This window comes from Cyprinodon tularosa, unplaced genomic scaffold (genome assembly GCF_016077235.1).
Source record: "Cyprinodon tularosa strain WSP-4 unplaced genomic scaffold, ASM1607723v1 ctg356, whole genome shotgun sequence".
Lineage (NCBI taxonomy): Eukaryota > Metazoa > Chordata > Actinopteri > Cyprinodontiformes > Cyprinodontidae > Cyprinodon > Cyprinodon tularosa.
Genome location: NW_024039070.1, coordinates 1,736,246 through 1,760,959, shown reverse-complemented (window position 1 = coordinate 1,760,959; position 24,714 = coordinate 1,736,246). Strand labels below are relative to the sequence as shown.

The following is a 24,714-nucleotide window of genomic DNA, read 5'->3' as shown; positions in this document are numbered from 1 at the left end:
ACAACTAAGTAATTAAAGCTAAAGAAAGACAGTTTTATACTTTCAAATATCTGGATTTTATATAGATCTTTCGGTTTTATAATTTTGAGTAAATATTGACAATCTGACGCACTGTTTCTGAACTTTCCCTCAGTACATGCAGTGAGCTGTTTCCCACTGAGACACTCCCCTTTGTCTAGTGTGAAACCATCTTCACAGGAGTCACAGTCATCGTATCTGGGGCCTCCACAGGAGCGACAGTCTCTGTGACAAGGCTCGCATTCCTGACTCTCCTCATCCACAAAGTATCCTTCCTGGCAATGATCCACACATTCTCCATCTGGACACAAAAAAAAGGCGCAACTTTATAACATATGAGGTCCCTTTTACCCCAACTAAATCCAACATTTTCAGGGTTTTAAATTATATGCATTAAACAGCTGGTGACTAAACACCTTTTATTTTAACAATGAGCTGCTTATTTTCTATTCACAGGGTTCCTAAGTCTACAGATATACATAGTTCAGATGTTACCAGAAACATAGTATCCATCATCACACCAGTAGCACTGAGATTGGTCACAGATTTCACAGTGTTTGTCTTCACATGGAGAACAGGTCATAGTCTCTTTCACATCGTAAGTCCGATCTGGGCAGGACTGATGGCAATCAGCACCAAACCTGCAGCACATAAACTCCCCAGTGAGTGTGAGAGCTTGAAGCTGGACGATGCTACTGAAACTGAAACTTACTGATAGCGTCCATCTTCACATTCCTGACAGACAGTTTTTTGCTTCTGCTCATCTGAATCTTCTGGAAATCAAAATGCATTACAGAAAAAGATAATTAGTCAGTCTATTCCCAGCCCCTCTGCATGTTGGGTAATTTAACTTTGTCCAACAGTGCAAAATGTTTATTTTATGGAAAGACATTCATTTTGTTTGTCTCATTTTATACCATGTTAATGGAGTTAGGACAAAGAATGTCTTAAAAAAAAAATAAAAAAATCAGCAGTAAAGCTGGAAAGTTCATTAGATGTAGTTAAAGATGGCAGACGTGCAAAGTGGCTGTCAAGATCGAATTGAAAACATAAACATAATTTCAGTCTCACTCCTAAAGAAAAAAAAACATTCATTTTAAACATTTTAACATATAAGACTTCAAATAAGGTTGTTTAGATATTTAGCTAACTTCAAATTATATAAAAATAAAAAATAAATCTAATGTTTGTGATATGAAAAATTATAACATGATTAATTATAAATAATATTTTTTAAGTAAAGGTAGATTTATACAAGAACTTTATATTAGTCGATTCTTCAGCTTTTGCCTTTTTAAATAATAACAATTAGTCTTAGTTTAGTTTTTTCTTTTTGGACTTGAGACACATTTTGGATGTGAAATGGACTTAACAGGCTCTCTACAGAGGTTGAATACTGTAATTCAGCTTGAAAAGCAGTTCCTGTAAACACCAGAGGGAGGCGCTCTAATCTCATGCATTAGGATCGTCCAGGTTCCTAGGGGACAATACATTGGCCAGTTTTTTTAGTCACCACCTTAGTGTGATTAGAGAAGAACTGAGAAACAGATTAAAACAATAAATAAAATCAGCAAAGTCTTTGTCGGATTTTGAGTTCATTTAAACTCTTTAACCTCAAAAAGTTTGATTCTTCTGAGTTTTGTAAGGGTGTTTGGTTGCATGTTTTTTTGTTTTGTTTTTTCTTTCTAACTCCTTACAGCTATTATATACTGCAGTCAAACAATCTCTGGAAGTTGAAATGAAGTTGCTATTTCCTTGAAGTCATTTGGTAAAAAGGCAACTTTGTACTGAGTAACTGATCTACTTTATCATAACAACCGGATATTCTTTAAGTTAAAAAGTAAAAATCAGTAGTTATAGTATGTTAGAATAGGTTAAGTTACAACATACTGTTTACCATGGGAAAAAATAACAGTTAAACTAATAAGGTTTGAGTACAAAAAATAAGGTAGCATTTCTCTTAATGGTTTAGATTAGAACAAATTGGTTTTCATTAAGGGAAGTTGTTCACAGTGGATGGAGGAGCCAGAGATTTTACTCAAGTAGGAGTAGTAATATTTACCTCCATCAATGAGGTTATGTTTTAGGAGAGCTTGTGTGTCTGTCTGTCTGTCTGTCTGTCTGTCTGTCTGTCTGTCTGTCTGTCTATGTGCAGGTTAACTTGAAAAGTTATGATTTATGGATTTTAATGCATTTTTTTAACCAAGTGTGTACATCAGTCCAAGGAACAATACATTACTTTTTGGTGAGGATCCAGATTACCATCTGGATCTGGGAATTTTTGCAAAAATTCTGTGAATACACATATTAACTTAGCCTGAAAGTCAGGGGAAATTAGCTACTTGGTGGAGGTCTGTGCTCTCCGAGTGCTTTTCTAGTCTACTCACATAAAAGTAAAAAGTACAATGCTGTAAGACTTCTCATAAAAGTATATTTTTAAAGAAAAAGGTACTCCTCAGAGGATTGGGGAGGTGTGGTTGGGAGGAATGGCCCACCTGACCTGAACTGAAGTGGTTTTCTGTTGTTTGACTTCTGTGCTCATCATAGATTGTCCATAACGAACACCATGTTCAAGCATAAGGGTGTCCATATATGCTCCTAAAGCATGCGCTGTACTGGTCTGTTGTGGTGAAGAGAGAGCTGAGCCAAAAGGCAAAGCTCATGATTTACTGGTCGATCTACGTTCCTACCCTCATCTATGGTCATCTATGGAGCCCAAACACACTTTCTCCGTAGTGTGTCTGGGCTCTCCCTTAGAGATAGGGTGGGGAGCTCTGTCACCCGGGGAGGACTCAGAGTAGAGCCGCTGCTGTTTTGTACTGTTTTTGGATTACAAAAATGTAAGACAGACAGACAGACAGATAGATAGACAGACAGACAGACATAATAAATAAATACACAGCTTGACATAACATATCATACACAGATAAGACGGGGAAAAATATATAAAGCCATTGTTATCATCTGACCACTGAACAAAAACAACTTGTCAAATCTATTTGTCCTACATCTTAGAAGAAGATACCAGCATCCAAAAGGAAGCAACTGGAATTCCTTATTGAGAGGAGGATCCTGTTACACCATTACCTGTTTGACTTAGATGAATGAGGTCCCTCAATCTTATTTCAGCTATTTCAGTACATAATTTAATGATATTTTAAAGTTTATTAATGTTTTTGACAGATTTAATTCAAAACGGATAGATATTTTAAAATGGAGCATAGACTCACTGAAACAATACTAAAATGTCTGCATAAACGTTTAATCCAAATTGAAATCATAAAGCTTATGGTAGGTAAATGAATAAATACAATATGTAAATGAGTTTTTTTCCTCTACTCCAAAATATATGCTTAAAATATATGCTTGAAAGCATATATTTAGACTTTCTTTTCAGCTTGAGGTTATTGTTTATTTTAAGGTTTTCCACACATATTTACAAAGGGTAAATAAAATAAACTGGAACACTCTAGCAAGTATTTCAAGTCAGTTTGTAAGACGTTGTTTTTACCCAAAGAAACCAGAAAGGGAGGACATTTTCCCTCAAACTAATTAATCTCAGCTGTCCATCAAAACCATTCAGCTAGAAACTCTGGAGGACCCTCACTGTCACCTCCGGATCTAAAAATGTCACAACATCTTCAATGACAGAGGGAGTGAGCGGTGTGGGTAAAAGAAAAGAAATAAAAGATCAGACAGGCAGGGAGAGAAGGTAAAGGATGGTTTTAAAAGATGTTCTTGCAGATCTTCCCTTGGGGCATTAATCCTCCTCCGACCCCCACATCCCATTCCTCTTTCTGTCTCCTTCCAGCACCCTTAACTTAACATTGCACCGGTTTTTCACTCCAATAGCATCAACAAGCCACAACCTGTGAAAGCAATTACTCATACAGAGATAGAAAGACGGGGAAAAAGGAGAGGTGGGAGGGACTGAGGTATAGGAGAAAACTCGGGTAAGAAGGCGGAAATGGTGCCTGCAGGCTGTGTCTAGGAGAGGGAGAAAATAGCGCCCGCATAAATATTAAGGGTGCAAAGTAGGAGGGGAGCATTTCAGCTGCTGTACACTTTCTGAGGTACTGACTTGTGGAATGTGCAAGCACTCACACTTTTCTCTTTTTTTTCAAATTGCAATAAAAAGCTGCACATCATGTCAGCAATTAAGGAAGAAAGGTGATGTGAGTGCACACAGTCACACTTTAAGGTTGTTCAGTTCAATTAAAAGTGTAAGGGAGTGCAGTCATGACGAGTGATCGATGAACCCATCACCTAAATCTATCACTTCAACCGACTTCCAGAGCTACAACTTTCAGGAAATATGGCTGAGAAATACAAAAAAGTGGTTCACTGTGAATCAAAGAGAGCAGCAACACGTTTGACTTGCTGTCTACTTTTGATAAGATTATCTTAAATACATCCAAGCAGAAAAAATGCCCTCACTCTACTCTGTTTGTATGGAGAGCCAGTAAAATAATAAACAACACTGTTGTTTTCAGGATAAAAATAACAGATATGGAAACCTGAAACACAGATGATAAAGCTTCTTAGTGTCTCAGTAAAAGTGCAGGGTCTCCACATGTTTTCTCCACTTCTACTTGGCATTCACTCTGCAAGCCTGTGCAGCTCTGCTGGAGGGCGTCTTCCAGGAGATACTCCCTGACTTTGTGTTTTAACAGTAGTTTTAAGGAGGGGGGTATCTCATACTTTGGTTTAAACAAGAAAACCTTTGGATTTTGAATCCTTTAACTTTAAAAGCCACATCTTCTAAACACATCTTTTCTTTGAGTGACAATCTTTGATTTGTAGATGCAGAAAATATCAACCAAAAAAAAAAGCTGCATAAAAATAATTTTTGTTCTCGATTTTCTCCTCTCTGTAGGAGGTTGGTGTTTCAGTTTTTTTTTGTTTTGTTTTTTTCCTAAGATAAGTTTACTTCACATCAGAAAAATGAGATGCAGTAGTAGTTATGCTTGGAAACAAGAAACATAAAAAAATCCTATCATTTCCCTCCCATTTCACTATTGGTCTAATGCATAACATAACATTTAGATACAATCAAGTTTGGGATGAACACTGTTTAAATGCACTGTATGCATTGATGCTTGCCAGTAAATTCAACAAACCAAACAATTAAAGTAAGACTATGAATAAATTTTAATATTTTCACAAACAGGATTAAAATATTCCCTTTAAACATTCTGAAAATATTTGCATCAGTGTTGTTTCCTAACTCTGCAGATGAGCTGCTCATCTTTAATCCCTCCTCTGCTGACTGACAGCTTTGGTTTGTGTAAATGATGGGTAGCAGGACGGTCGTACTGGTAGCCAGACAGAAGCAACATATTCCAGACGAAACATATAATGACATAATAACAGCCCATCTCTGCCTCAGATGAGTTCACTTCACAATAACAACTTTCAGTGGTATGTAATGATAATCTCTGAAAGGAGGAAGGAGGTTAGTCTTTCTGCGGCATTGCAGATTGTATCTTACATAGTTTTAGAAAGCGTAACTAATGTTTTCCAGAGCATGTGGATGAAACAGTTACCAGCAGCTTCCTCGCATCCATGCAGTACTAAACCTAAACTCACTATGAGAAGAAGCTGTTTTTTTCCAGAGTGAGAGATATGGCCTAAAGCAGACTGCAGGGAACAGAAAGATGTTGCAAGGTCATTTATAGAATCTTCTCACATCATTGCAAAGCAAATTCAGCACATTAAATTCTTTACAGATCCACAACCCAGTTGGGAAAATTCAACAGAACAACTATCACTGTGCACTCCACAAATCTAGTCCTAGAGAGAGAACGGCAAGAAGAAAGAAATGGTAAGAACAACATAAAATATCCTGCTTTAAGTTTTCCAGGAGACAGAAAACATATAGGAGAAGGACTTTTGGTTAAATGAACCCAAACTGAAAGATATTGCAGCAGATTAATCTGAACACACCAGTCCCATTAAGAAACATGGTGGTGGTAGGATGCTTTTCTTCAGCATCAGAGTTGATGTCCAAACAGATGAAGCTCAGTGCAGGGCAGACTGGGCCTGATGTACACTCTTTAGTAGGATATGAGCCAGAGTCAACATGGAATTGCTTAGGTTAAAGAATGTCCATTTGTTAGAATTGTTCAGTCAAAGTCCAGACCTAGATTCATCCAGAATCTATGGCAAGACTTGTCTGTCTGAGCTTGAGTCATTTTTCAATAAAGACTGAGCAAAATGAAACGGGAGAGAAGGTTGCTATGAGAAGGTTGCAAGAACCGGGTTTCGATCCCCACAGCCTGCACTCTGGCTCCTTAACCCCCCACTGCTCCCCGGGCGCTGCACAATGGCAGCCCACTGCTCCCCAAGGGGATGGGTTAAATGTAGAGTGGAATTTCTCCAGTGTGAGATTAGTAAAGTTCAATTATTATTATTACTATATTGTGAACATGCCTGTGTAAATTCTTAATCATCAGGGTCATAGCAACCACAAATAGGCTTAAATTGGAAGGGAACCAGACTTTCACTCAGGTTTTTAAAGACTTGATTTGCATCTGACTTGGATTGTGTGCAGCATGATGGACTTCCATGCTGCTTAAATACATCAGCACTCCAACTACAGACTCCTGGATAGGTGTCAAAGTGTCTTAAAAATAACTGAGTAAAAGTCCAGTTGCCTTCCGATTTAAACCTGTTGGTGGTTGCTGTGAAGCCCTATGAAATAATCAACCTCAGAGACCACAGCAACAGTTCCACACAAGATGACTGTTCTGACTGAATGATCACTTCTCCCTCTCGACTCCTGAGGAAAACCTCCTCGCTGTTTGACCACTGTCATTCAAAAATCCTTAAATATGTTTAAATGCATAGGAATCTGTTCATTAAAAAAAAAAGTGGAAAACTTAAAAAGGTGTAAACACTTTTACAAGGCCTTGAACCTTTTCATTGCTTCCTTGGAAAATATGCTAAGGCTCCTAACTTTGGAAAAAACTTTCGAGTGTTGTATGCGCAACAATTTGCCTGTTTAAACAAATATTTGTTTTTAATCACTTCTCAGATTTCCTTTGTCCAAATCTCACGCTCTACTTCAATAACACAATTGTGTTGTGTAGTCGTCAGAGGAAAACCCAGAGTCCAGGAGCTATTCATGACGTCAAGCTGCAGCAGCTGTATAGTTCTGTTGATGGTTGATCAACATGCAGCAGGAAGCAAGAAGAACATTTCTGCAGATCTCTTCCTGGGATATATCCTTTCATCCTGGTAAAATTTCTAAACTGAACAAAATAGCTCAGATTTATTTTACTTTAAACTGGCGATAGTGAGATAAACGAAGAGATGTGGTCTACTTACCGCGCTTGCATTTCTTGCAGCCCTCATCACAGGGGAGACAGCCATCCTCCTCTGCATCTGAAACCTCTCCTGAAACAGTGATGATCACATGTAAGAGAGATAATTCTAAACAGATTTTATTTGTCATTTTACAAAAAGGTGCTTTGGTAACTGTTAACTTTAAGCATAATAAATCCTGTCTATTTTAAATGAACTAAATCAAGATGTAATAGGAGAATACAATACTCCCACAGAACATGAAAAACAGAGAAAGGAAAGTAATTTATCTACTTTAATGATGCAAGCTCTTCTTTATATAAAAATTCATATTGCTGGAATCAACTTTCATTTCGGACCAACAGGTGCAGAAAGCTCCGCCTTATTTCTTTATCTCATATGCTGCAAAGAGCAGGAGCTCTAGCTTTCTCTCAACTCTCCCCTGGCTGCTATTCCCAGCTGATCTCATGCTTTGATATAAACTGTGAGGTGTTGATCATTCCCAATCTCTCAGAGGATAAAAATGAGGATTAAGATCAGAAAAAAAGGAGGGGGTGAATACAGGGTGTGGGCTTTGGAAGATGGACTAGATTAAGGCTTGCCAGGGACTTGTTTCTAACATTTTTCTCTTTGTTGAAATATCAGAGATGATAGAAATATGGCCCAGAGTCTCTAATCATATAACTAACATCATGCAAAGAACATCTGAGCTCATCTCAGATGTGACTTTCAGAGTATGACAAATATCTCTGAACAACAAACACATATGGAAAGTTTATCATTAAGATATTCAACAAAAACAACATAGGCAGACAGATATGAAGTTCACAAACTGCTTTGTTTTGTTTACTTATATCACCAAAAATGTAAGGTATAGGAAATCATGTTTGGGATGAAAGATTCTTAGTGGTTTAATGTTGATTATATAAAATACCTGTTGTTGGTGGATTTTATCAGATAAATCATTCTTCAGGGTTTATCTGTCTTAAAATTAACCTTTTAAATGCATACTGTTTGCAGAGGTGACCATGTGCATTACAGTCTCTAACCTGTGCTACACTCAAGTTTGACACAGTGGCCATATTTGAGCGTGTATCCCATGCTGCACTGGACGCAGCGATCTGAAGCAGCACAAACGATGCATTCTGCAGGACACGGCTCACAACTCATTCTTGCAGAGTGGAAGAACCCCTCAGGACAGGCTTCCCGACACTGACTCTGAAATAGGTACCTGGGTACGCCAAATTTGTCTGGGGTTGAGACAGAAAAAAACAAAAAACAGAGATAAGTACTTTAATGTCAGGCACAGGTATGCAGACAGACCCAGACTCACAGGCAGATGAGTAATTTAAGCTTGAAAAAAACATGATCTGAATGTGAATCATCATTCATGTATGTGCAGTGACATTTGTCTTGGAAAAGTTTTCATTTCTCTTTATCTTTTTCATAACATCACCTTACAACCTTAGACGTATTTGTAGATTCCATCTAATAGATCAACACAGTTAAAAACATCATTGTGAAATGGAAGGAGAAAAATGTAATGGTTTTTAAATAGTTTTTTTACAAGTGAAACCTGAAAGGTTTGGCATCCATCGAGATTAGTTTATTCTGATAACCCTTAACAAATTACTTTAGCAAATGACTTAACCAGCAAAATTATTCATGATTCAGTTGTTCTGGGAGGAAAATCAGCTTTTACACTAATTTTAACAAATACGTGATCAAGCTTTGAACAACTCACAGAATACTAATCAGTCAGTCATCTGCTAATAAAAAGGCCAGTCTGTGAAGATTACACATGACATTAATCAGGCATGCAGCCAAGAGCCTCATTAGTTAAGCTCTCTAGAAATGGGGCCCTTATGAGAAAAGTCCTATTAAAAACAAAACAAAGTCATAAGGGGGGGCAGTAAACATGGAATATGCCATTCTTAACAGAGGAGACTCCTTGTTGTACTCCTTAGTAGTTCTACTCCTTACATAGTGCTAGGCATTGTTTGCGACAGCATCATGCTGTGGGGATCCTTTAATAAGTATCCCAATGAGATGCAACCTGACCTTGAGGGAGGACACTGCTGATTCTCAAGGGGCTAAACAGAGTATAGACAGAAGATTCTTTTTAATTCATCTCAGCTTTGCCACAGCTGCTTCATCCTCGTGCTCCACAGCCCTACGGCAGAAAGTAGAGGACATAGAGGATTCTAAAGCCCTGAGCTCTGTGTCAGAATTAGTCCTTTTTCTTTTTTTTTGTATTGTTTCATTATAATATTAACCGTGTTTATTGAGTGCTTATTGTGTACTTCGGTGGTTACATTCATTTTAAACACAGGGTACAATATTTCATTATATTCTATTCCATTCAATTTCATTCTATTCTGTTCTGTTCTATTCTATTCTATTCTATCCCTCTCTATTCTATCCCATTCCATTGTATTCTATTCCATTCAGTTCCATTCAATTCCATTCCATTGTATTCTATTCAATTCTATTTGATTCCATTCTATTCTATTCTAAGACATTCCATTCTATTCTATTCCACTCCACTCTGTCAATTTATATTCTATTCTTTTCTGTTCTTTTCCATTCCATTGTATGCTTTACTATTTTATTCTATTTCATTCCATTCTCTTCTATTACATTAATTTTTATTCTATTGTATTCTATTCCATTCCATTCCATTTTATTCTAATATATTCTATTCTACTTCATAATATTCTATTCTAAACCCTAAGCTGGACAGAGTTGGTAGGAACATGGATGGAGCTGAGTGGCAGCAGATTTAAAGCGGAGGTTCAACCTTCAACGAACAATAATGATCCTAAGCATACAGCCACAGCTGCATTGCTCTGCTACACTTACATTTTACAGTGAGTGATTTTTTTTCTGATGAAATCCTGTGTGATTGTTGTAAAAAAAAAAAACATACCGGTAACAAAATAACATATGAAGTAAATATGTGTTACTTTAATGTCATTCCTAAAGGTTTTTTTTTTTTCTTTTCAGTATTTTAACCTTTTCTGTTGTCTCTGTCTGACTCTGTCCTTCAAAAGTGACAGCATGGATCTAAAGAATCCCTATCAAAGGTCAGAATCAGAATAATTTCTGGGTGCATAGCTTTGTGTGTATGTGTGTGTCTCTGTGAGATAAGAAATGTTGTTTTGAGAAAGAAACAGAGTGAGACAGATAGAAGGTCTGTTCCTACTGTTATTGTTATGTCTCATTGCGCCTCAGACAGACTCGCAATTAAATGGAACCACATTTTTAAACAGGCTGACAAATTTTTCAGCTAATTGAAAGTGTATGTGAAGGTGTGTGTGACGAGAAAATCTGGAGTTCATTTTTTTCCGTGGACATCTGGTACCTTGGAGTGACTGTAGGTGTGTAACAGTATCTCCCGTGTGTAAACACGTTCATTCTGACAGCCATAATACTGTCTGCAACAGTGTGATAAACACAGTTGTTCCTGCCACCATCAGACTAATATTTCTTCAGGTGCAGTTTGTTAATGACCTCTGAGATTTATAATAACATGAGAAAAGGGCTGAGGATTAGCTGCTCAAAGTTGTTGGATCACAGCACTTAAAATCAGGGTATGTTTCACTTTGAAGGAGGAAGAGGATAAGAAATAGACACATGAAAGCAAAGATGTCAGGAAAGAACTTACAAAAGATTGATTCTCCTTGTCTGAAAAACATTTACAATCAGCAGCATTTTAGCTTAATTACATACATTTACTTTTAGGTGATCAATTGCCCGTGTCATGACATAAATGAGGCTTAGCTTGGTCTGAAAGCAAATTTGTACAGCAATGCAGTCAGAAATATTAAGCCCAGCAGAGGCTTTTAATACCCCTTCAACAGTCCATAACCTTGACTTGATTTTATTAAAATGTTGTATCTATTAATGTTAATAGATACATGTGAAGTGGGAGGTAATTCTGACATTTTTATTTATTTACCTTTAGTTTTGTTTGAGAGTTTCTTCAGCACAACTTCAGTTCTTGCTGCTTAGCATCCTTAAAGATTTAGGTCCTTTAACTGGTGCCTTGATTTTAATCTGTTTACATTTGAGGTTAGGTTTACCCGAGTTGACTTGGCAAATTTCGATTTCCTTTGGTACATTTTGTTGAACTGCCTAAGTTGTGCTGTTGTAATGGTTTTGCATTTCGTTCAATCTAACCCTCTCTTTCTCCGCGTTCAGGCGGAGAGCCAAGGTAAGGCAGGGGCTTCAGGGGGCTAGTCCTCTGTGCCGTGCAAGTGGTTGTTCATGGGTTACCTTCCCTACTGAGTGCATGTGCTCAAGTGTTTGGAGTGAGTTATTTGTTTCATTTGTTGGTTTGGAATCTTCCCTCTCTAGACTGTTTTTCCTGCTGGTGGTCCTCAACCCTGCACACTTTTTTCTAAAATGTTATTTAAAATGTAAAAAAAAAAAAAAAAAAAAAAAATTGATTAAAAAATGAATATTTTATTTAATGAATGTTTTTTTTTTTTTTTTTTTTTTTTGTTCAGGTGGCACAAAAAAGCTAAGCACTTCAAAGTGATATACTTATTTCCTTGGGTGAATTTCAACCCAGAGGGAGTCACACAGAGAAAAGCTAAAATTAGAAAATATTCAATTTTGTTATACAGGTAACACAATCAGATTCTCCAAAATATTTCTATCCAAGGAAAACCAGCTGATTGCAAGGAATCATTAACTCTCTGCAATCCCTTGTACTGAGCACGCATGTAGCGACAGTAGAGAGGAAAACTTTTAACAGGAAGAAACCTCCAGCAGAATCAGGCACAGTGTGAGCTGCCATCTGCTGAGGCCAACTGGGGTTCAAGGAGACAGCAACTGATGAAGAAAAATGAAAGTTATTTGGCGCTTGGGCCCTGGCAGAGGACTTCAATGCTGTGAATCAACATACGCTTGGATAAGTAACTTAGAAAAGGATTAGAGTAGTCTTTCCCTGGGACCCTGCCACTAGTGGTGGCATAAGCCAGAGGGTGATATCATTGTGTTGCCACAATCTGGCAGGAGAGTTTGTTTTTTCCCTTTCAATATTATTTCAATATTAACCAATTTTATCTATGCTATTAATGTCACAGGTCTTATTACAAATTAAGTTAACTCGACTATGCTGGGTTGGAAAAGTGAGCTCATCCTTGATAAGATCAGCCATAAACATAAACTCCCCACAGTTGTTCACTCTGGGGAGAATATTTCTTCTTCGTCTTTTGCCATCTTCTCTACTTGAGATCTCTTAAGCTCACTCAATTTCTTCCTCACTAATTCTAAAAAAAAATGTTGAAAATAGGGGTTCAGATTTACAGGATATTAAACTACTATTTGCCCTTGAAAAGATTCATCCAGTTTACCTGTGAATCTCTGCAGCTCCCCTAGTGTTACAGCTATGCTACTTTGATTACTGCTCTCCTTGCGCATTCTGTAAGGTGGGCAGCCATGAAGGAGAAGAGTTTTATCTTTACCAGGACAGAACTGTTCTTAATAGATGTTCAATGCTTTGAGTATCATTTTATATCCAAATATTGCTTTAAGCTTCATCCCTTCCCTCTGTTTCTTCTTTTTTTTTTTGAGAAAAACTGTTTCAAGGTGAAGTCTTTGTTCTATAGCCTCAGGAGTTTTCCCAGAACAGCTGTATTTATTTTGAGATTGAAATACAAACAGATGGATTTGTTTTAGGAGTTTGACTACTTCTGTGCTTGTCTATCACAAAAAATAAATAAATACATGCATCTCAATTTGTAGTTGTAGCATGCTCATTTGTTAAGGTTTAAGGGATATACAAATGTTATGCAAGATAATATCAAAACCACTAGTCAGTGTTTATTGATTTTTACCACATCAATGCTTCAGCTATGCCCCAAGGTATACCGTTCCCAATTGAACTAACTCTTGGCTGTAATATGAGACTAACTTCATAAGACAGGATTTTTTTTAATGGCTGGAGCTGAAACTCATTTGGAAATTTTCTAACTTCCTGCAGGATAATGATGGGAGAATAATTTCACTTGCAGCTAATATTCTTGCTCTCCAATATAGCAGTGACATAGATGATAACATTGGGTTTTGTATCAGCAGCTTTAGCATAATATATACTATTCATTCCTGCTTCCTGTTCATAGATATACAAGGTAGAGGTTGTGCTGCAGCTTCAGCAGGCCCCACTTCCTCAGCCAATATACTCTGGTTCAATCACTAAACCTTTACCTAGAGGAGGTCAGAGAAGGGAAAACAGCCCCATGCTTGCACTTTGGCAACAGTAATAAACAATTTTAAGATTTCACCACTGTGGAAGGAAAGAAAAGCATAACTCCATTAAGTCTATTTTTGTCAGAGTGAGTACCTGTTCCACAGCTGGTGCAATTATCAGGACCCTCATCAGTGCACGTCTTGCAGGTATGATGACAGAGAAGACAATGTTCTCCCATGGCGTAACGCCCCTGCTGGCAATGGGTAACACACTGTCCATCCTGAAAGAACCTACGTTGACATTTGAAACAGAGCTACAGTTGTAACATAAACACAAACAAGTTTGATTTCACCTCTGAACCCAGCAGTTTCACATAATCTGTGATTTCAAGTTTAGTTTACACCAGCAACAGCTTTGCTTTCAATTTAAAATGCAGCAGTTGGATTTTAATGCAATGTATGAGCCACTTCAGCAGAATTAGCTTACATCTTTTAAATGAACAGTGCAGATGGAAAACATTTTGTTTTGTTTCAGGTTTGCCTCCTGAGGAATCCAGCTTGTTTTTTCCTCCCTCCTTAATTAACAAGTGGGGCACTCTGAGGTAGGTCTAATAGTGTTTTGTAACATTTTCTACGCATAAATATGCCTCTTTACATCAGAATTGAAAAACTTCTCTTTGTGTTTGGCTGAAGGATTCTGGCAGCTTACGGTTTTTGGGAAAGATCTCACAAGCTTGGCATACCTTTGTCTTGGAGGTTTTTCTGTTTCTTTTTGGCAGAATCGACCCTGAGTGAATTTCAGGTCTCTCTGGGGGAAGCTCCGCTGGATTTAGATCCAACTCTTCTTGGCTGAGTCCAAGACTTTAAACTCCTTTATTTATATGTGTGTGTGTGTCTGAGGCCAGTCCTTTGTTTTGGCTGTAGGTTTTTGTTATTGTCTACTTGAAATTTAAGCCTAAGTTTGAGTCTGAGGTCCTGAGGATTCTGGAAATGTATTGTCAGGTTTTGTTTTATATTTTTATGCATCTTTCTGCTATTTCCTTATAAGACTTCTCTGCAAAATAAAGCTCCAATAATCATGCTCAGCTGAAGTGCTGGTACTGAGGAAAGGCGCAGTGCCAGGTTTGATTCTTAATTGACTCTAATAGTTCAGGAGTCATTTGGGTGCCATTTTGATCATTTAACACATGACTTTAATGGGCCTTTTTAGAAACAATTAGCTTCTGCCTGCCTCACTACTTTAAATGTTTAGTGCAGTGCTGCAGACATTTTTCTGGAGGTTTTTCTGTCAACAAATATTTTATATAAAGCTCAAATGTTGTCCTGTTTAATTTTCTCCCTAAAATATTTCAGATCCTTTGCTTTTATTTTTAAGCTAGTTTACAGATTGTATTAAAAAAGTTAAAAAGCTCTGAAATAGTCTTAGTATCATTATGTTACACTACAAAATTGGAAGCTTTTTTAAATTGAGGTTTGATGGACTCCAATAATGTTTAATCAACTCTGCTGATAAGATCAAGATATAATAAACAATGCATTTCATGATATGCTCTAAGCCTTGATCTAATCTTCTTCAAAAATGGTTGAAACAAAAAAATGTGTGAAACAGCATTGTAAAACATGCGCTCTATATTAGGAATATTTCCTTGAGAATGATTGGAACCTTGTTTTCGGGCAGGAGGTGCAGGCCTCACTCTCCGGGCCTGTGCACTGCAGACAGGTAACATCACAAAGATGGCACTTTCCCTTTTTACTCATGTACTCCCCTGCAGACAGAGAGCCACAAAAAACAGTTTCATCATACAGCTGCTGCAAATATCAACATTCAATAACCACTTCATTCATTTCAAAAGCTAACAGAGTTGTTGTAACTATTATACAGGGTTCTTCAAAACTTTGTTTTAGATGTTTATGGTTGTATGCAAGAAGGATTTCCTGTAGCGGTCAATATTATGGGAGACATAGAGATCCTTCTGACTGAAAACACTGCTGTTGAAGGTCTGAGGAAGATGCTGTGGGGTTCTCTTTAATGAAGAATCCTCCTGGCCACAGTCATCTCAGGGGGTTCCAGCACAGTCCTTGGAACAGTGTCGGCCTTCATCAGCTTGTTCAGCTTTACCTCAATGACTGTGATTTTGCAACCCCTGACAGATGACAGCAGATTGTGTACTCTCCACAATAGCTTCATAAATTATCTGGAGAGTCTTGTTGGAAACACTGAACGATCAAAGCTTCCCTTCAAAATTGCAGTCAGCTCTCTTCTTTGTTGCAGATGACTTCTCTGTTCTATTTTCAATCTAGTTTGCCTTTAGCTGGATAGAGAAGTATTTAAAGCCATATTCAGTAATGGCAATTCTTGAAAACTTTTTTTCAGTAAATAAAATTAATATAAAAACATCATCACACAGAGCAATGTTTTCAAGCCTTTATTTCTTAATTTTAAGTGTACAGCTAAAAACATTTGATATCCGAATATTAGATCAACAAGCATTTTTTCTTGCAGATATATGGGTTTAATAACTGCTGAAAGGTTTTTTTCAAAGGGTAATTTGAATCCCACCAAAAAGCCTAATCAGAATGCATATTCCAATCTATTAAAAAGGACTATATAACTTACGTTTAAAATGACTGCACACTATATATATTTACCACTTGTTCCATCTATTCTCCCATGTGGAACCAGAGGTTGACATTTATATTTTCCCCCATAATCTACAATTATTTCCCTTGTTTGCTGTTGTTAATGATTTTGACCTTGAAAATTTAATTATATTTTTTATCTAACTTTCACTTGTTAAACCAAGCGATTAAATGATCACAGTTCATATTTTCTTATCCACTGCCCTTCTACATCTTCTGCTAGACCAGTGTGCTTAATGTCTGTTTGTATTCCGCATAATTTGTAATATATCATTTTTGCAATAAAAGAGGGCATGATAAATCCGTAATTTGTTTAATACTGTCAGGCTCACAGAGATGAATGCAGATAATTGGTTCCATACATGAAACATCGGTATCATAAACATTTCTTGTAAAGTTACTCAAAACTCTTATCTTTAAATTTATAGATATTAAAACCCTTAGAGCTTATTGGCTCTGCATTTATTACCTGCAGGTTTATTTTTTATCCTATGACCAGAAAAATTTTTTGGGAAGAGTTGGAGATAAAAATTACAGATTAAGCGATACATTTATTTTCAACTTTAGAGGACAAAAATCATTTAGGCCTATATAAGTGTAATGAGCTGCCATGATTAGTAATACTTCTGGCATAAAGTAATTAATAGCAGGAAGTGAGCACCTTCTATTCAGGATGCATCTTATCTGCATCTTAAGTGACAGCACCTTTTTTCTCCTGATTAAAAAAAGAAAAAAATCTACACAGATTTTTTTATTTTTTTTCAAAGAATTAAATAAAAATGTATGTTTAGGATTCATGGGACTGTACAATCTAGAGATGGGGGATCTGGAGTCAACAAGTCATCTCTTTGTCATGTATTTGTTCTACCCAGCCACTGAAACAGGTGAGTCCAATCTGGTTTAACCTGTGCAGATTGGACTCACTGGGTCAGAACAAATACATGACATAGAGATGACTTGATGACTCCAGATCCCCCATCTCTGGTACAATCCAAACCATTGCAAAAACTATCTTAAAATGAGTAAAAGATTCTTAAAATAAGTCTATTTACCCTTAATTTGAGTGGGTAAATAAGATGATCTGCCAATGGAATGAGTATGTTTAGACTTAAAAGAAGATAATCAGATATTATGTACATGAAATAAGAGACTGCAATTGTTTTGTTCTTATTTTAAATCTAAATTGTCTTATTCCATTAGCAAATTGTCTCACTTACCTGCTCAATTCAAGAAAAATTTCTCTTAAATTTAAGAAAAAATGACTACATATCGATTACACTTAGCAGTGTATGTTTAAACAGGGAGTCAGTGGTGAGACCTACGTGAACACTGATCTTTTTTTGTAAACAAAGTTAATCAAGTAAGAGAATGCTTTCTTTGACACTCTTTATTTTTTTCAGTTTCTCTGATGTTCTCTGATTCATCAATAGTTTCTACATATTAGTTCAAATTTGCATGTATCAACATTTTACATCACTTTTAATCACTAGACATGCTGCATTAGCTTCACTCACCTTTTAAGGACCAGTTAACGTTGTTAGAAAACTTTGTCCAGACATAGAATATAAATGCTGTGGCTGATTGCAGCCTGTGCACATCCTAGTAGCAATGTTAGTCATAACTGGAGCACAAAGAAAATTTATCAGAATGCTTCAAATGATCATTTTTTTAACAAACGGTCATTTCTTACTTTCTTGAATTACTGGGAAGCTGGCTTCAAAAGTGTTTTTATATTCACTATAAAGTTTCAGTGTATTTAACATTTCTCCCTTCTTTCTCTGTGGATATAATGTTATGAAGCTTCTTTTTACGAGCCTAACTTTTAATTTAAACTCTTTAACTCTTCTTCTTGTCTTTTTGTAGATATTGGCTCTGACACCCTAGTTTGGTATTCAAAAGGAAAATCTTTATTCATCAGCAACTTTCTGCTGCTTCCTTGGCTGCCTTCAGTTAGCATTTTTCTCCCTTTTCATGCTTTTTACATATTTCTCTTCTAGGTCATGTAGATTAATATAAATAATATGAGCTAAGAGACAGAACGATAAGAAAAGGATTTTAAAATTATGACCTTTAAATTCTTATTTGTGACCAAGTAGTGACAGCAGCTACATTAAAACAGAAGTACTGCAGAGGTGAGCTCTTCTTTGGTCTGATGTCCACATCCTCTATTGCTGAAAATGTGTGTGGGTTTTACAAGTTCAGGGAAATTAGTATTGGTAATCAATTTTACTGCATCCAAAACAATAACATTTGGTAAATGTAAAATCAAAGTTATTGTATAATAAATCTACTTAAGTATTTTCCAAAAGATTTTTCCCTGAATAGAATAAGAGGAAACTTTTGAAAATTCATGTAAACTGTCAAAATGCTGCTGAAAATATCAAGGTTTCAAAAAAATCCTTGGACCTTTGCTATATTACATTTCTGTTTAACAAAGGGGACAGACACTGGTTCAGACATAGCGATAGAGCTTGAGCTCTGTCTAAGCGTAAAAGCATGACTCTCAGCAGCGGTGAGGTTTGTCTGTGCTCTCCGGCTTTTGGTGAAAAGCTCAATTGTTCCTCTGGAAAACAAAAGAGCTTTTTCGTGTACAAACAACAGGCAACAGCTTCCTATTTAGCCCAGCTGAACCCTTTCAAACAGCCCCCCTGAATAAATGCTGTTTCAGAGAGCCAGAATCTAAAAGGACAAAGAACCGCGCTGCTCTACTCAGCAAAAATTTTAAATCAGCAGTGCCATTCATGAACGTAACAGAAGAGAGGAAGTTTGTCACTCAGGGTGTGAAAACTTATTTAATCCATTATGAAAGGGCCTGAGCTCATAGGCTGTTATGGGACAACACTAACATATTTCACAAAAGGTTTGGCTCCATTATTCTCTTATAACTTCACATACTCCAAAAAAGTAAAACAATTCTGTTATATTCTACAAGATATAAATCAATTCAGTTTAGTTTAATTATATAATACAGATTCACAAAACATGTCCTCTCAAGGCACTTTCACATTCCTTACGCTAAGCATGCTTGTAGAGACAGTGGAGAGGAAAAACTCTCTTTTAACAGGAAAAAAAACCTCCAGAAGAACCAGACTGGGTGTGAGCAGCCATCTGCCAAGGCCGACTGGGGTTCAAGGAGACAGAAGCAGAGATACAAAAAGCAGCTGTAAAAGGCAGCCCCGTCTATATATATATATATATATATATATATATATATATATATATAGGTTGTTTAAATTATGAGTGCTGTCCTACTTTGTCATTTAGGGTTCCACAGGCTTCCATCCCTGGTCAGCCTTTTTTTTCCCGCCTCTATTCGCTTCCATTGGAATCAATCATAACAAAAACGCTCTCTATGTATTATCCATATGATCCCCAAATCTATCTCTCTCCTTAGAACCAGGTAACAGTAAATTAACGTTGTTTTGTTTATCAAGAAAGCTACTAATTGAGTCAGTACTGTAAAAATCTACTTTATTTTCTTATTCGGATTCTAAATTTAAACAAATAATACAGTAGTTGAATCAAGCTTCTAGCATTTTTGTGTTAAATTGGTGCATTTTTTAAACTGTGATGATCTTCAGAAGGCTACATGCTTTTATTAGCTCAAGAATTGGTGGTGGAAGTATTTAAATTAGTAGTGTCTCAGTTGTCCCAAAAATTGCTGCACATCTTTGAAATGACACGTTCAGATGCAATATCACTCAAACTTAGACAACTTTTTCATTTTGAATACACAGAGTGTATACAAAACAAAATTACATTTTGTACAGCTCTCATGACATTGCCATTCCATAAAGCAGCAGTAATCAAATGTAAACAATGCTGTGCAAAAAACACAACGCATTGATATGAAAGGTCAGAGCACTCAATATATATGGTGCAATTTTGCAGTGTTTTGGTTTGGTGATGTCAGTTTGATGCAGAGTCTGTGACATGATTTAGAGTTTTTTCAACAGTTCAGCTGTCTGATGGCGGTGGGGAAGAAGCTGTTTCAGAATCTGCTGGACCTGCATCAAATGCTGCAAAGTCTCTCCCCGAGGGTAGCAGGGAGAACAGTGCATGACTGGGGTCTGAGGGGTCACTGATGATGATACAGACTCGGGACGCAGTGCTGGAATGAAATGTTGATCTTGTCTGCTGTTCTCACTTTCTTCAAGTCTGCTGCACTGCAGCCTCCACACCACATAGTGAGACCGTTGGTCAGAAGGCTCTCTATGGTGCTTCTGTAGGACTTTATCCATCCTCATTTGGCTGCCCTTTTGTTTTAGAATTAATTTCAAACTTTAATTTGCTTTTAAAGGCCCTTAGTGGTTTGGTGTTACTCTACATTTCTGATTATTATTTTCCTGCATGTGTAGATTACTAATGTCCCAGTTCCTCTTGAAAGCACCCAGGCACAGGAACTAGCTGAATGGGGCCTATTTTTTTATCCAAACCTCAGAACACTGCGATGCTTCAATCCACTTTTTTTTTTCTCTGTAATTTATTTGCCCTTTTAATTTTATATCTATATATGATTTTATTATGAAGCCCTTTAGCTATTTGGCTGTCTTTTGTAAAGGGCTCTATGAATCGATAAGTTAATAAAGTTTATGAAGTTTTAAAAATATTCAATACTGATCTTTACGTAACACATTGATCCCATTCAGCATGCAACTACTATTTCAAAACAATCTTTGTGTACAGATTTATATTCAGAATAATCATACAGGATATCAAAGTTAACATGTTATGTGATCACCAAGTCTGCTTAAGAAGTGGAAGAAAATGAATCCAAGGGTTTTAATTATAATGTGCAAATAATAAAAAAAACGCTGGTGTGTGTTTGTAATATACCTTATTTAGAAAAACAGTTTTTACTGAAATTATCGCTGCAAGTGTTTAAGAAACAGTATTTCTGTACCTGCTGCGAATATCAAGAGACTGAAGTTTTTCTAGATCTTTGCAAAACAGATAGAGCTCAGCCAAATTGGACAGTGTCTGAACATTAACTTTGAAGTTATGCCAAATGGTCATGATAAGAATTAGATCTGAAATTAAACCAGGCCACTTTAACACATAAAAAGCTGTGATCCAAACTATCTGGTTGTAGCTCTGGCTGCCATCCTGCGGGTCGGTGAACCTCCCCCCAGTCTCAAGTCTTAAAGCCCTGGTTTAAGTCTATTTTTCACCTCAACGCTTACCATCTTTCCTGTGTTAGGATAATTATCATTGAAGATGTGTGAGCTTATTACACCTTGGTATTGGCTGCCTGTTGCGTGTCAGAACTGATGTTTCCAAAATAGTTCATCTAATTAAGACAGTTTCTCTGTCTGAATATACAGTTATAATCTTCATTCTGTATTTGGCAAAGATTTGAAATTGGAATGAGAGCGGTGTCCTTCAGCTAAGAATGAAATGTAATATTTTGATAAGGCTGGAGCCATGATGTCTACTCATCTGCTAACATGTATGATGTAAAATCTAATGATGTGGTAGACTGGAGATGAATAAAATGCCTTTTTAACTGTTAATCGGGGCCACTTCCTGAGAGGTGAGCCCAGAGGTGAGCAGCTGCCATTCTATAAACTCTAAGCAATTTCTCTGATCTGAATAAGATTACAATTTCTAACAGAATCTGTTGTCATGTCTCCTGGTTAATTAATACATATAAGTTATGAAGAGTTTGTCCCAAGTGATCTCTTTTCAGGGGAAAGAATCAGAGATAGAGTTTCAAGGTCCATACACAAAGCCTGTCTTTAACACCTGTCATGACTAAGGAAAAGGCTCTACACAGCATGACAAGGCAACTCCCATGCTTAAAAGTTCTCATGTTTCCAGGGTTATGAACTTTATGCTTACAGTATTTTCTGGACAATAAGCCGCTTCTTTTTTTTCCCACACTTTGAACCATGCAGCTTATACACTGGTGGTGCTTTTATGTGGATTTCTTCTGACCACCAGGGGCGGAAGACTTAGTTGGAAATCAAAGAAGATGGGGCCAATTTTCATTTAGCATACGCACATGCTAGCAGCAGGCACAATGTAGAATTATGTCTTGAATTTACTCATTTTTACATTTATTTACCGCATTAAATTTGTCGAACCAATTAAGTTTCTGTGCACAACTCCTGCAGAACTGTAATGGAGCTGACTAAGCAACATCTTTCATTAGAAGCTCTTACTACCACGAGCAACATGCTTCTTCGTCCCTACTCTAGGGGGTGAAATGGAGAGCTCCCCCTACAGGTTTGGTGGGGGGCAGGTCAGTAGATATCAGCAGTTTACAGCCTGGTGAGCAGCTTACATATGTACGTTTCCAGTTAAAGAATAAACTTGGTGAGTGCAGCTTACAGTAAGATGTATGGAAGCAGAGTGTCCCTCCAACACTTTTTTACAATTTTTATCTCCAGATAAGTTAATTTTATCATCATCTAAAGATAACGAAAGCCATTTTCTCGTGATAACGGAATGATTCAATTTGAGAAAATAAACTTCTCTTTCTTGAGATCATGAGATAATTGATGTGGGAGTTAAACTAATTAGCCCTACATCTATCAATACCACAAAGGAAGGAGAGCTTAAGTCGTGTGTAATTCTGTAAATAATACAATGAATAGCCTAACTTTTAGGTAGCAAGATTGATTTTTGGTTAGGTTATTTACTTCCAAGTTTGATTTATGATAATTATTTCATTATCTCGGAGAAAACAGTTATTGTTTTTTCCTCTTAATGGGATAGCTATGTCATTATCTCGAGAAAACAATCCCTGTTTTCTCGTCATATTGAAGAAAAGTATCTAGTTACCTCGAAAAAAGATTTAATAGTTTAACCATGATAACGAGATAGTTATATCCTTATCGCGAGAAAAAATAAATAAAAATTTGAGTATGGCTGTTCTCGGCTTCCAAAAAGGTAGGTTCTATAGTCTGGAAAATAAGGTAATTTTGCAACAACGGTGAATAATCCGGGTCCAGTAAGTAAAACGTCTTTATAGAGATTAGTCCAAAACATTTACATTTCCAGCCCCACAACACAGGCTGGAGTCTCATCACCTAACAGGATGAAGGAAAAGCAGGCAGGGTTTTTATGTTCCGTACCTGGATTTTAATAGTATGACCAGTCTTCCAAAAAGGACAAATAGCTGCGGAGGGGCATGCCCTCTCTTTAACTATTTTGAAAGATTGACTGAAAACCGCATCGTGAGATGCTCAAGGTTTATCAAAGTTTGTTAAGACATCTTTCTCCCTGACCTGTGTGCCTTTTCTTAGTCCTCATAATAACTTTTGTTCACTAATGTTTTCTAGCAAAGACATGAACAGCTGGATTTATTCTGAGATCAAACTTCACAGAAATTCAAACTGTTCAGTTATTAGGTGACTACAGAAGTAAGCTTGCTGCACTTATTTAGAGGCAACATTAAAGAGGGCTTAGCTCAAATGAATCCTACATCTCATATGTAACATATTTTGTTTCCACTTCAAATTATGCTCTACTTTGTGTTTTTGTGTCTTGATAAACTGAATGCTGTATTTTTAAAACAATGCCATTATGGTTATACTGGACCTTAACTTTAGCAAAGTTTTAAAAACATGTTCATATCATTAATCATGCATTTCAGAAGTTATATTCTGTATTTAAAAAATATACGTACAGAATGTAATGCTCTGTTTTTAAAGTAAGGTTTAGGATGACTCCACAGTCACAGCAAAATCTGTGTTGACTGCGTTTCATACCCAGTTGAACACAATCAAACTGCTTACTTTGAAATGACTTTCAATGAAAAGGTTTTTGGTTCTAAAACTGCCAGAGGACCAGCTTTCAAAGACTACAGTTTTTAAAATCCAATTATAATAGAGTCCAGACTTTTAAAATTTTAATGTAACCGGATCTGTTGAGGTTAAATGTCATCCTTTGGGGGAGGGAAAAAAAAGGCAAATTCATGCAGAATTTATTAGCAGATGTTGTTCTTGATTTGATTAATGTCATTAATACTTATAGCGAATATAACCTAAAACATGACAGGCAAACTAGATACTAAAAGCCTTATTAAAAGTCTGTAACAGGATCAGCTCTTTTAAAAACAAAAATCTATTTCTGAAATATTTTACCTGCTCTGTAACTCTACTGTAGTTTGCTTTAATGTACAAAAAATAGGATTTTATTATTATTTTATTTCAGAGCAAAGTAAAATAGATTTTAAATGTACAGATGGGACCTGAAACAACAATGAAGTAAGAATTATTGAATTTAATATAATTCCATTCATGAATGTGAAAAGGTTTATAAATAAATGTTGCACAAACAATGCAACACCTTTATGTATATTGCAGATCTGAGTAATGATCATAAGTAAGAATAAGTCATCCAAAACAGGGTCAAGCCTAAAAAAAAATATTTATATCTATAATTTGACTTAAATTTTGTTTGTTTTACAACAGTAATATTTACCAGCATCTTTTTCATCCACAGGACTAGATTATATATCCTTTACTAATTTGGTCAAGCACAAATAATCAATGTTTAGCAAACTTATGTTAGTTCACAGCATGTGTTTTAAATGCAGGAGTACTT

At 36.5% G+C, this 24,714-nt stretch overlaps 1 protein-coding gene across 2 annotated transcripts in view; it reads right to left on the bottom strand.

Moving 5' to 3' along the window:
* The window catches only part of pcsk5b (proprotein convertase subtilisin/kexin type 5b), a 119,155-nt gene that overhangs the window by 5,605 nt on the left and 88,836 nt on the right, over positions 1-24,714 (bottom strand). For both annotated transcript variants that reach the window (XM_038295518.1, XM_038295519.1), the window contains exons 21-27: positions 15,185-15,287; positions 13,676-13,812; positions 8,373-8,573; positions 7,348-7,416; positions 731-791; positions 514-659; positions 113-319 (exon numbers count right to left, since the gene is read on the bottom strand). In XM_038295518.1, coding sequence (XP_038151446.1) covers positions 113-319; positions 514-659; positions 731-791; positions 7,348-7,416; positions 8,373-8,573; positions 13,676-13,812; positions 15,185-15,287 — 924 coding nt within the window. The remainder of the gene's footprint in view (positions 1-112; positions 320-513; positions 660-730; positions 792-7,347; positions 7,417-8,372; positions 8,574-13,675; positions 13,813-15,184; positions 15,288-24,714) is intronic.